Genomic DNA, 13,002 nt, shown 5'->3' with positions numbered 1-13,002 from the left:
AGACAGTTTGAGGCAGCCCAAGAATACAACACCCAGTACCTTTCATTTCCCCCAAATAACTGAGAATATGGGGGCTCAAGTTGAGCACCCGTCTGACTTCGTGATTTCTTGCAGGTGAAGTAGGAGAGAGAGAGAGAGAGAGAGAGAGAGAGACAGAGAGAGAGAGAGAGAGAGAGAGATATGGAGGGACAGGGGCATTTGCTGGTGAGATTGTTATTTCTGGAAATAGAAAACCCTTTTCTTTCCTTTCTCTCTTCTTTTGAAGCCCACTTTTGGGGTTGGTGACCAAAGAGAAATGCAGGATCTCTCTCTCTCTCTCTCTCTCTCTCTCTCTCTCTCTCTCTCTCTCTCTCTCTCTCCTCTCTCTCTCTCTCCATCATTTCCAGTGCAGCCAAGGGAGGCCGGTGCGTGTCCTAAGGTTTAGCGTCCAGGAAGAGCACTGAACAATTTCCTCTAGAATCTCTATTTTAAGCTCCTCCTCACCTTGACGCTCCGCTTGGGTGACCTTGAGACTTCTGATGGGCGGGAAATGAGACTGGGTTGTGCGGCTGTTCTAGGAAAAAAAGAATACGCAACAGAGGCGTAGATTTTAGCAAGAACCTCTTTTAAATGTGGCTTGTTCAATGGGCATTTCTTACATTCCCCCAACTCTTGGTTCAGTTGTCCCTCTTCAAACGTGGGGACTGGACCTTGAGCTAAAGAGAATGTAAGTATGAACATATTATCAACATTTGATATATGCATTCAACATATATGTTCAATATTCAATATGCATATTCAATATATATATTTAAATGAGCACCTAGTAATTGCACCCAGGTATGGGGTGCATTGGGAAAATTTGAAACATCTGTGCTATCAGCATTGATCTATTTGCACCCAAGTCCTCAGTAAATTTTCCTGCACATGATAATCACAACTCGAGTTTTATGGGGTTTTGCAAAAGGTGAAGTACTTTGATAGCCATCACCTCATTCAAAGTCATGCATTAAAGGAGCTTTGCTAACCTCATCTGCTTTTCTTGGGGGGGGAGGGTTGGGTAGATACCAGGGATTGAACTCAGGGGCACTCGACCCCTGAGCCCCGTCCCCAGCCCTATTTTGCATTTTATTGAGAGACAGGGTCTCCCTGAGTTGCTTAGGGCCTCCCTTTGGCTGAGGCTGGCTTTGAACTCCTGATCCTCCTGCCTCTGCCTCCCGGATTGCTGCAATTACTGGGGTGCACATAAGTCCAAGGAGGAGATAAAAGCCAGGCACCGATTATGTCTTCTGGGGCACACCTATTTGGGTGGTGAAAAAAATATGAATTCGGTTCAAATAACTTACAAATTCTAATTAAAAATAAATTTAATGAGGGCAGGGGACCCTTCGAAAAATTCTCCAGTAAAAAAATCTCCCTAAGTTATGCAACAGTTAAAAAAAAAAAGTCCTTTAATTTTTGGTCTCGATTTTCAACTGAACACTTGAGACACTGCATAAAGAAACGCAAATTACATTTCTGCAAAATCCTTCTGCAACCAGGAGCCTGAGATGCATCCTTCAATCTATGGGGAGAGACTCCATCACCCCAAACCTCCCCATTTCATAACCTGAAACTCCCCTTCCACCTAGTCCTGAAGTCTCAGTTTCCTGACTTCGCCCATTTTGCAAAGCTTTGGAGCGCGCGGGCCTACTGTGTGCAGGGAAATCAAAAAGCAACCAGACAGAAGCCTCATCTGGGGTTGGCCTGCAGGGGGCGCTGTGCTCTGCCAGGGGCCTATCCACAGAGGCACCGTCTGGAATTGCCCAGAGAGCAACGTGGCAGGCGGATAAGGTCAGCAGCCAAAAAATGATTTATGGGGTGAGGTTTTGCAATGCCTGGAGGTGGAGCCGGAGATCACCCAGCCTGGCCCTGTGCCCTGGAGCCCAGGGAAGGAGTCTGTGTCGACAGCACGTGTGTGTGTGTGTGTGTGTGTGTGTGTGTGTGTGTGTGTTGGAAAACCGACTCTGGGAGGAAGACGGGGCTTGCAATCCCAGGGTTCTGGCTGGTTTTCATCCGTCAGCATCAAAATACCTCGAATGGAGCTGGGAACAGGGGTGCACACCTGTCATCCCAGCAGCTTGGGAGGCTGAGGCAGGAGGATCCCAAGTTTATAGCCAGCCTCAGCCAAAGGGAGGCCCTAAGGTCTGCAGGGATCCCGGTGTCCACAAACCCAGTCCTGAGTCTGCAGAGAAGGACCTGGGCATCTCAGCAAAGTCCCTTCCTGTCCATCAACGGCCCCCGGTGCTGACCCCACAGCTTCCTTCCCCGAAGCCCTGGACCTGCAGCCCTGCCTGGCCTCTCCGGGCACAGCCTCCCCCACCGTCCTCACACACCACCTGTGACCCGCAGGGGACATGCAGGCGGGAAGTCATGTCCCTGAGAGGAGCCAGGGGACCCTGAAGGGGGGACTTCTGGGACCCTGACGCAGACCAGGTCCCGGGACCCAGGGGGACGAGGATCCTTCCTCCAACCCTAAAATCTGCAAGAACAGGTTCCACTGAGCACCAGGCAGCAGCGGCCAGGGGGACCCAGAGTGACCATGGCCGTGGGGACTGGAGAGTCGGAGGTCACCCTTAAATAATTGCTCATTAAACACTCATGAACAATTGCTCCAGGTCCCAGCGTCCCCTGGAACCCCAGCTCACCTGCCCCAGAACGCCCCAGGCACATTGGCTTCTGTGCGACCTTGTTCCCATGCCGACCTTGGCAGCTGTCTTGCTCCGGGGGGATTCCTACCTGGTGGGTCCCCCTCAGGCTTGCAATGTGCCCCCCTCTGACCAGGAGAGTGGGGTTCCCTCAGGTGCAAAGGGAAGAAATCCCTGCAGGAAGACGAGGTGGGGGCGTCCGTGTGCGCCTCCTGCTGGACAGAGTGTGATTTGCAGTTTTAGACGCTCTTGGTCGAGCATCTCCCTGGTCCTTGGTTTGTTCCATTTGGAAAAATCTCAGGCAGTGGACTCCTCTGGATGACGGTCCATGCAACTAATGAAACACGCAGGATGCTTTAGGGGGAAAAAAAAAAGAGATGCGTGATTTTGCTTCTGCCAAAGTAACTCTCCATCTTGCAGCGAAGGGACCTGAATCCATCACGGGAGAGACACTTTTTTGGTCATGTGACGGTCTTTAGCAAAATCTAAACTGTCCCCTGGGAGAATCCTCCTTTTTGTAAAAGTTAGGAGCGACCTTTCCTGATATCGGGCGGACAGTTGGGGAGATGGGAATAGGAGTGGAGGGTTTGGAGTGTGATTAAAGCACCAGATTTTTTAGTATTTATCTGAAATGATTTGTTCTGATTAGTTCTCGGTCGTGACGGTGGACTGCACTTGGACACGTCCCACATAGATGGAGTGTCACTTCTCCTCCTTCTGGTGGCACATGGTGCAGAATCACCCTGCTCCTGTGGTCACATATGCACCCAGGGTCATAATGTCCCATTCATTCTCCTGTCCTCCCTACCCCACACCCCTCCCCTCCCTTCACTCCCCTCTGCCTAATCCAAAGCACCACTGTTCTTCTATAACCCCCCACCTTATTGTGAATTAGTATGCACACATCAGAGAATGCATTTGGCCTGGGTTCTTTGGGACTGGCTTATTTCACTTAGTATGATAGTCTCCTGCAAATACCATCGTGCCATTCTTCTTCATGGCTGAGTACTATTCCATTGTGTATATATACCACATTTTCTTTATCCATTCATCTATTGAGGGACACCTAGGTGGGTTCCACAGTTTAGCTATTGTGAATTGAGCTGCTATAAACATCGATGTGGCTGTGTCCCTGTCATGGGCTGATTTTAAGTCCTTTGGGTATCAACTGGCGGGTGGGATAGCTGGGTCCCATGGTGGTTCCATTTCCAGTTTTCCGAGGATTCTCCATCCTGCTTCCCAGAGTGGCTGCGCCCATCTGCAGTCCCACCAGCCACGTGCGCGTGTGCCTTTTCCCCACATCCTCGCCCCTATTGATGGTTACCTGTATTTATTGCATTGATTGTCCCGATTGCCATTCGGACTTGGGTGAGACGGAATCTCCCTGTGCTTTGAATCTGCATGTCCCCAACTCCCAGAGATAACATCAAAAAAAGTAACCAACCCCGTCGGTAACTGAACTAAGGATCTGAGCAGACCCTTCACAGAAGAAATGCAATTAACAAAAAAAAAAAAAAAGAAAGAAAATGTTGGATGCTCACAGGGTGCAGGTGCTCGCTGTGATTGACAGGCGGGTCTCGTCCCTGCAGGCTTCCTGAGTACCGGGGACCAGGCGGCCAAGGGCAACTACGGGCTCCTGGACCAGATCCAGGCCCTGCGGTGGATCGAGGAGAACGTGGGGGCCTTCGGAGGGGACCCCAAGAGAGTGACCATCTTCGGCTCAGGGGCCGGAGCTTCCTGCGTGAGCCTCCTCACCTTGTCTCACTACTCGGAAGGTAATTTTTCAGGACGGTGCCTACCAGGGATTGAACTCGGGGACCCTCGACCCCTGAGCCCCGTCCCCAGCCCTGTTTTGCGTTTTATTGAGAGACAGGGTCTCCCTGAGTTGCTCAGGGCCTCGCTGTGGCGGAGGCTGGCTTTGAACTCACGATCCTCCTGTCTCAGCCTCCGGGGCTGCTGGGATCCCAAGGGTGCACCACCCGGTGCAGCTCCTGTAGCATTTTTAACTTCTTGATTTAACTTATAAATGCCTGGAATAGGTCAAATAATGACACCCAATTTTCCTCCCGGGCTCTTGAACACGTTGCTCTTGAGAGACAAACACAGTCCACTCCAGTGTGCATTTCTGACAGAAAGGGGTCCCCAGGTGCCTTTGAGTGACACATTAGGCAGCTTCACGCCCCAATCCCATGTCATCTCCTCGCAATCCTCCAACCTTTCCAACCTCACCCCCCTGACAGCCATCATATTCCCGCCCTCTTTGACGGCTTCCTTGTCCTTCAAAACCGACAGGGCATCAACCTCCGCCCCTGGTCACAGCTCGGTGCCTCCCGCTGCACCGAGAGCTGAGCACACCTGGAATCCTGCTCCTAAAATTACCCAGGCCTTTCCAAATTTGCCTCGGAGTCAGGCATTTTTTATTTCTCATGGGACAAAACAAACCTCACCAAACTCAGTTTTGCACGGATATGATTTGGAAACGAATGAATTTTTTTTTAAAAAAATTGCTAATTGGAGACCCATTGAAGATTTCTGCAAGCGTAGCTCACTGATTTATTCCGTGAGAAACCTAAAAGCCTGATATCTTTCAGCCAAAGGCAAGACCGCACGTGCTTCCCTGGATTCTTGCTCTGAATCGGATTCCGGTGTCTATTATTATTATTATTATTATTATTATTATTATTTTAAATTTTTTTTTTCCAGCGCAGTCCTGAAGTTCTGCTTGTGAAATGCAAGCTCTTTGGATCTCATGCATGGGCAGAGCATGCGTTTGGGGGGAAGGAGGATACCAGGGAACACTTTTACGCACGTGCATGAAGCCAAATTAGCAAAAAATAAATAAATAAATAAATAAATGCATAAAAGTAAAATAAAATCCATGCAATGGTGCAAAGATAAACTGCATTTTTCCTCCCTTCTCTCTCTCTATTTTTTAAATCTGGAGATATATCCGTGCAGACATACCACGGCAGCAGAGCTCTGCGGATGCATCCTGCGTGCGTCCTCACTCTGGTGCGCACGGGTTCCGCTGCGTGGTGCCAGGTGCAAACGTTCATGCGCCCCCGGGTGGGGGGTGGGGACGGGAGCAGCGTCCGGGACGTCGCTTCCCCGCACCCGCGCGCTCTCACTGGCTCGCGTCTCTGTGCTCGCCCCTCCCCGTAGGTCTGTTCCAAAAGGCCATCATCCAGAGCGGCACGGCGCTGTCCAGCTGGGCCGTCAACTACCAGCCGGCCAAGTACACGCGCCTCCTGGCCGACAAGGTGGGCTGCAACATGCTGGACACGACGGACCTGGTGGAGTGCCTGCGCCACAAGAACCACAAGGAGCTCATCCAGCAGGCCATCACGCCGGCCACCTACCACATCGCCTTCGGCCCGGTCATCGACGGCGACGTGATCCCGGACGACCCCCAGATCCTCATGGAGCAGGGCGAGTTCCTCAACTACGACATCATGCTGGGCGTCAACCAGGGCGAGGGGCTCAAGTTCGTGGACGGCATCGTGGACAACGAGGACGGGGTCACCCCCAACGACTTCGACTTCTCCGTGTCCAACTTCGTCGACAACCTGTACGGCTACCCCGAGGGCAAGGACACGCTGCGCGAGACCATCAAGTTCATGTACACCGACTGGGCCGACAAGGAGAACCCCGAGACGCGCAGGAAGACCCTCGTGGCCCTCTTCACCGACCACCAGTGGGTGGCCCCCGCCGTGGCCACCGCCGACCTGCACGCGCAGTACGGCTCGCCCACCTACTTCTACGCCTTCTACCACCACTGCCAGAGCGAGATGAAGCCCAGCTGGGCCGACTCGGCCCACGGCGACGAGGTCCCCTACGTCTTCGGGATCCCCATGATCGGCCCCACGGAGCTCTTCAGCTGCAACTTCTCCAAGAACGACGTGATGCTCAGCGCCGTGGTCATGACCTACTGGACCAACTTCGCCAAAACCGGGTACGTGCCGCAGCCTCCTCCTCCTTGGCTCCATTGCTACTCACATCTGCACCCCCAAATCATTTCTTTTACTTGTGCAATATGATCCAAGCGTGGTAGTGCACGCCTGTCATCCTAGCAGCAGCGGAGGCTGAGGGAGGAGGATTGCAAAGGGGAGGACGCAGCCTCTACCACTTAGCGAGGCCCTGAGCCACTTACCAGGCTGAGGGAGGAAGATTGCAAATGGGAGGCTGCAGCCTCTACCACTTAGCGAGGCCCTGAGCCACTTACCAGACTCTGTCCCAAAGTAAAAATTTAAAAGGGCTACGGGTGTGGCTCAGTGGTTAAGCAGCCCTGGATTCAACCAATCTCTGGTACTCTATCTATTTATATTTTAATTTTTTTCTCTCTCTCTATATATATTTCACTATATATTCTACCTGAGAGTGCTTGGTGCTTATTGAAAAATCCTCCAACTGGTGCTCGCTGGTGCAGGATGGGCAGATTTTGCACTATTGATTTCTGAAGGCAGAATTGCAAACCTAGTCCTGACCTGACCTCATTTGTTAAGTAAAAGGATTCTTTGAAACGTGTCGGTCCACGTTGGCAACTGACCTGACCCATATTTTGGAGTCTTGTTTTCAAGGTGGAGGGAAATACTTTAAACCCAGGAACCAAGGAAATCTCGGGATAATGACAAAGGTGTATCAACATAGGTTTTCTGTATCTTTAGGTATTGAGTAGACATATGTGACTGTATGTAATTTAGATGTCTGTTGTGTATACATGTGGGTGCCTATATATGCACATACAAATATATGTAGATGTGTGTGTGCATACACACAGACACACACACACATTTATACATCCATTTCTCGTATAGTATGTTCATTGCAGAAAACCCTCCACAATTGGCAGATTCTGAAGACCCCCAAGTCCCTTTTATAAAATGACCCAATATTGACATGCCACCCGTCCACATTGTCTTATGCACTTTAAATATTTTCTGATGACTTATAATACTGATATGAGAATAGTTGCTATACCATGCTATTTAGGATATAATGATGGGAAATTCTGCAGAAACACAGGTTTTCTTCCAAGTTATTTTTACTCGTGATTGCTTGAATCCATGGATACAGAAATCACGGACAGCCACCAAGATTTTTCTATGTCCTAAATATATAGATAGACGATAATAGATAATAAGTAGACATGCACTTGTACTTTATTCTGTTCAGTATGTATCTTTTTAACACTATAGATGCAATTCTATATTTTTATGCATAGAACACATATTCAAGTTTTTATTTATAAATATATCCTGAACTGCCTACAAAAATAGGCAGAGATGTAGATATACTTTGGTATAGGTAGTACATCTTTTTTATTTTTATTTTTTGGATACCACGGATGGAACTCCAACTCAGAGCACTTTACCCTGAGCCCCCTCCCCAGCCCTATTTTGTATTTTATTTAGAGACAGGGCCTCCCTGAGTTGCTTAGGGCCTCGCTAAGTTGTTGAGGCTGGCCTCCAACTTGCTATCCTCTGGACTCGGCCTCCTCAGCCTCTTGGGTTACAGGTCTATGCCACCCTGTGCAGTTTCATCTATTATTTACTTTGTACCAAAAAGTTCTATCTCAATCCTCATTAAAAAAGCCTACTTCTTGTCTCTTACATGTTTCAAAAATCACCTTTGTGTGCCTTCCCTAAATGCAAAGCCAGAGTCGTTTATCATATGTTTAATTGACCCAGTAAAGAAGAATGAAACCCAAATAAAGCCATTAAATTCTCATTAGCTGTTCCTGCTGCCGATGTGTCTGAGGATGAGGTTGGTGCTTTCACTATTTAAAAAAAATTATGATAAAGAGGAAGAAAGGAAAGATGCATGCAAGAGAAGTTGGAAGGACACTTCATTTCTTGTGTGCAAAGAAGGGTTCTTAAACTGGTGGTGCACCCCTGTGATCCCAGCAGCTCTGGAGGCTGAGGCAGGAGGATCTCAAGTTCAAAGCCAGCCTCAGCCAAAGGGAGGCCCTAAGCAACTCAGGGAGACCCTGTCTCTCAATCAAATGCAAAATAGGGCTGGGGACAGGGCTCAGGGGTCGAGTGCCCCTGAGTGCAATCCCCAGTCCCCCACTCCAAAAATAATAATAATATTAATAATATATATGACATAGTTGTTGCTTCTAGCAGAAGTGAGGAATGAGGTCCTGGTGAAGCTATAAATCTAAAAACACTGTTTGGGACCAAAATGGCCATAGCCAATCCTACATTTTTCCCTTTTTAATTAATTAATTAATTAATTAATTTTTAAAATTAGAGACAGGGCTTCGCTAATTTGCTGAGGCCGGCCTCCAACTTGCCATCCTCCGGCCTCAGCCTTCCAACTCATGGGGACCACAGGCGTGCACCCCTGCACCCGGTTTGCTCTTTTTTTTAAATACTGAATCACATAGTAGGTCCTCAGACCTGTGGTAGACCACCTGCCTGGCATGCCCAAAGCCCCCGGGGTTCATCCTCAGAACAAAATAAAGGGGTAAGGGGATGAGGTCGGGGACCAAGCAAATTACGCACCCCCCTCCCCCATGAGAGACTTCAAGTGCTACTGCAATTCGAGAATGGGAAGATCTTTCTAGAATGGCCAACCAAAGCCACAAACCCATGCAAAAAAAAAAAAAAAAATGTAGGGATTTTTTTTTTTTTTTTTTTTGGTCCAGGAGGTATTTCTGGCTGAGCAGACATCGCCCCCTGGTGTCCGGGAGGAGTTACTGAGGCACCTGGTGGAGGACAGCTGCTCCATCAATCTTATTTGGATGCAGAAGGACAAATTGGGAAATATGAGCCTCTGGTTCTCCACTGGCCTCCTGCCGTCTCTGGAGCGTCCCACTAGGGAGATGGCCCCGGGTTTGCTCAGCTCCGAGAGTTGGTGGCGGTTTCACAGACCCTGCCTGTGCCTCTCCGAGACCCTTAATGGCTAGATGCTATCGGGCTGCAGCCGGCTTATCTGGGTTTCCCAAATCCTCTGCTCTATTCTTTGAGAACAAAATAAATGTGTTTCTCTTTACCTTTGGAACATGCACTGAGTTCCTGGCCGCAGAGCCCGGGAGCCGCACAGACAGCCCACTGTTTGTCCTGGTGGCTCGGTGCTTCATAAAAGCTCTCTATCTAATAGACGCCGGGCGGCAAACTCACACCGAGGGGGAAACAGGAGGCATCTTTACCCCTTTTCATGTCTTGGAAAACAATAAAAAAACAGAGGCCCAGCCTTTTCCTGGCAGATCCCAGTTAAAGAGAAAAGACCTGAGATTCCTTTTGCAAGATACATAAAAGGCACATGAGGCGTCACATCGAAGCAGACGTCTTTCCAAAAACATGCAGAAAGAAAAATGTAAAAAATCCGAACTGGATGATTTTTCAAACGTGTGAATGTTGGTAAGTAGGTAAGAAAATTCAAGATATATGGACTTAGACATATATATATATATATATATATATATATGCATACAAATATGCATAGACACACATAGGCACTGTATACAGTTGGCGCTTAGTAAACAGGATATTGTGTGTTTTGTTCGACTTTTCTGTTGCTGTGACCAAAGTACACAATAAGAACAATTTAAAGTTTACTTGGAGCACATGGTATCAGATGTCTCAGTTCATACACAAGTGGTTCCATGGCTCTGGCCCAAGGGGAGCAGAACAAGATGGCGGCAGGGCCTGGAGGAGGAGAGCAGCTCAGGACAGGGCACCAGGGAGCAGAGAGAGCTCTGCTCACCAGGGACAGGACAGAGACCCCAAAGGTACAGCCCAGGGACCCCCTTCTCCAGCCACCCCCCACCTGCTGCAGTTACCACCCACTTAATCCACATCAGTGGATTAATCCACTATTTAGATCAAGGTTATCATAGTGGAAATATTTCACCTATGAACATTTTTTTGTCATTGTCTAACACATAAGCATTGGGGGACACCTCATATCCAAACCTGAACATTGTGGTACACTATATAATGGTATATTGTATGCCACTTAGAGTATACAGGTGGCATACACTGTGGTACAGAGCATGCAATATGCAGTATTCCTGTGTACACCGTATACAGTAAACACAGGATAGACTCTAGTCTACAGTAAGGTGGCCTTCCTTCCCTAGCAATCACTCACGCATTCCAATAATCGTATTGGAAGATGATCAATAATATTTCTTGAGTTCTCAGCCGTTTATGCAATAGCAGAGCATGTTTTTATTTGATGTTCCGTGCTGAACTTCCAGCATCTACCCATGGACTTTTCAATGTCCGTTCTTGAGTGAGATAGAGAGTGCTCACTGGGTCAGCCCGAGTAGCCTCTGAAATCCAGAATCCTCTCCATCCCTCCTGTCCACATCGGGGGATAGTTTTTGTGCATTCATTCAATTTTATTTTTAAGGTCGTATCTCTGCTGTTCCGTGGAGGTGTTTTGCACCATTGCTGACCTATACCCCAAGGAGCAACACACTCCCCCCCAAAAATATTTCCAAACACTGTCCGTTGTCCCTATGGGACAAATGACCCGTGGTTTGAGATGGACCGTTTCAAAGCGATTTGAAATACCCAATTCGCCCGGAGGCATGGCATGGTCCAATGCCTTGAGTGTAAGAAATCCCATGCCTTGGAAAAGCAGGGAAATTGTGGGGAACAATTATCCTTCAGACCAAGAGGGACTTACCTTTGGTTTCAAAATGGTAGCTGCACCTTGGATCCAAGCAGAAGGGGCTCGGGTTGAGCTCAGCCATGATCATCGGGGGCCATGACCCTGTCACGGATCCCCACGGGGGTGGGTCGTGCCGAGATTTCCGTGGCATTGGAGGGTGACCTGGTTCCCCTAACCCCTGCTCCTTTCTCCGCAGGGATCCGAACCAGCCCGTCCCCCAGGACACCAAGTTCATCCACACCAAGCCCAACCGCTTCGAGGAGGTGGCCTGGTCCAAGTACAACCCCAAGGACCAGCTGTACCTGCACATCGGCCTCAAGCCCCGGGTGAGGGACCATTACCGGGCCACCAAGGTGGCCTTCTGGCTGGAGCTGGTCCCCCACTTGCACAACCTGAACGAGATCTTCCAGTACGTGTCCACCACCACCAAAGCCCTCCCCTCCCGACATGACCTCGTTCCCCTACGGCACCCGCCGGTCCCCTGCTAAGATCTGGCCCACCACCAAGAGGCCGGCCATCACCCCGGCCAGCGGCCCCAAGCACAGCAAGGACTCGCACAAGACGGGGCCCGAGGACACGACGGTCCTCATCGAGACCAAGCGCGACTACTCCACCGAGCTGAGCGTGACCATCGCGGTGGGCGCCTCGCTGCTCTTCCTCAACATCCTGGCCTTCGCTGCCCTCTACTACAAGAAGGACAAGCGGCGGCACGAGACGCACCGGCGGCCCAGCCCGCAGCCGCGCAGCGCCACCAACGACATCGCGCACATCCAGAACGAGGAGATCCTGTCGCTGCAGATGAAGCAGCTGGACCACGACCACGAGTGCGAGTCGCTGCAGGCGCACGACACGCTGCGGCTCACCTGCCCGCCCGACTACACGCTCACCCTGCGCCGGTCCCCGGACGACATCCCACTCATGACGCCCAACACCATCACCATGATCCCCAACACGCTGACGGGCATGCAGCCCCTGCACACCTTCAACACCTTCAGCGGGGGACAGAACAGTACCAACCTGCCCCACGGACACTCCACCACCCGCGTATAGCTGCGCGCTCCCCTCCCCCACCCTCCCCCCGCCCGCCCTCAGCGGTCCCCTGTCCCCTGCAGCCAGAGAGAAACAGAACCCGGCGCCCCCATCTCCCACCCAGGACCGAGGTTGGCATCCCCCAGGACTGAGGATCGAACAGGAAAAAAAAAAAAATAGAAAAAAGAAAAATCAAGGGTCATCCTGGTGACCCTGCCCACGACGCTCGACGCTCGCTCCTGGAATCGACCTGTCCCCTCCCCGCCCCCCTCTGCACCCCCCCGCCCCCCCCCCCCAATCCACTTCTGACCCTGTGAAATGTGAAAAAAAAAGCATCCATTTCCGTGACCCTCACTGCTTTAAAGATCCCCACCATGCACCAGGGGACGCTTGGGTGGCCTCCCAGCTTCCGACAACCACGAGGTGACAAAAGGCAGTGGGTGACTTTTCTGCCACTCAGCCAAGGATATCTCGGATTTTTTTTTTTTTTTTTAAAATCACAGTTGGGAGAAAAAAAAATTCAAAAAAACAAAAAACCGCATCCATCCATCATGTCCTTCATGTGCCACACCAGGGGACCGCGGAACCTGGGCCAAGGAAGTCCCCCTTGGGTCCTCGGTCACCACTTGGCACCGTCTCGTGGAGAGACAGAGAGAAGGGAGAGGAGGATTTTATTATCACA

General features: G+C 50.3%; 1 protein-coding gene across 1 annotated transcript in view; it reads left to right on the top strand.

The window, feature by feature from the left end:
• LOC144251072 (neuroligin-4, X-linked-like) overlaps positions 1-12,341 on the top strand; it is a 76,858-nt gene extending 64,517 nt beyond the window's left edge. Inside the window, 5 exon segments of the mRNA XM_077794200.1 lie at positions 3,820-3,854; positions 4,256-4,441; positions 5,829-6,618; positions 11,488-11,725; positions 11,727-12,341. Of these exon segments, the coding sequence (XP_077650326.1) occupies positions 3,820-3,854; positions 4,256-4,441; positions 5,829-6,618; positions 11,488-11,725; positions 11,727-12,341 (1,864 nt within the window).
• Positions 12,342-13,002: the final 661 nt, after the last annotated feature.

Source organism: Urocitellus parryii, chromosome Y (genome assembly GCF_045843805.1).
Source record: "Urocitellus parryii isolate mUroPar1 chromosome Y, mUroPar1.hap1, whole genome shotgun sequence".
In the NCBI taxonomy this organism is placed as follows: domain Eukaryota; kingdom Metazoa; phylum Chordata; class Mammalia; order Rodentia; family Sciuridae; genus Urocitellus; species Urocitellus parryii.
Note: the sequence above shows the minus strand (reverse complement) of the source record. Positions and strands in the feature narration are given on the sequence as shown.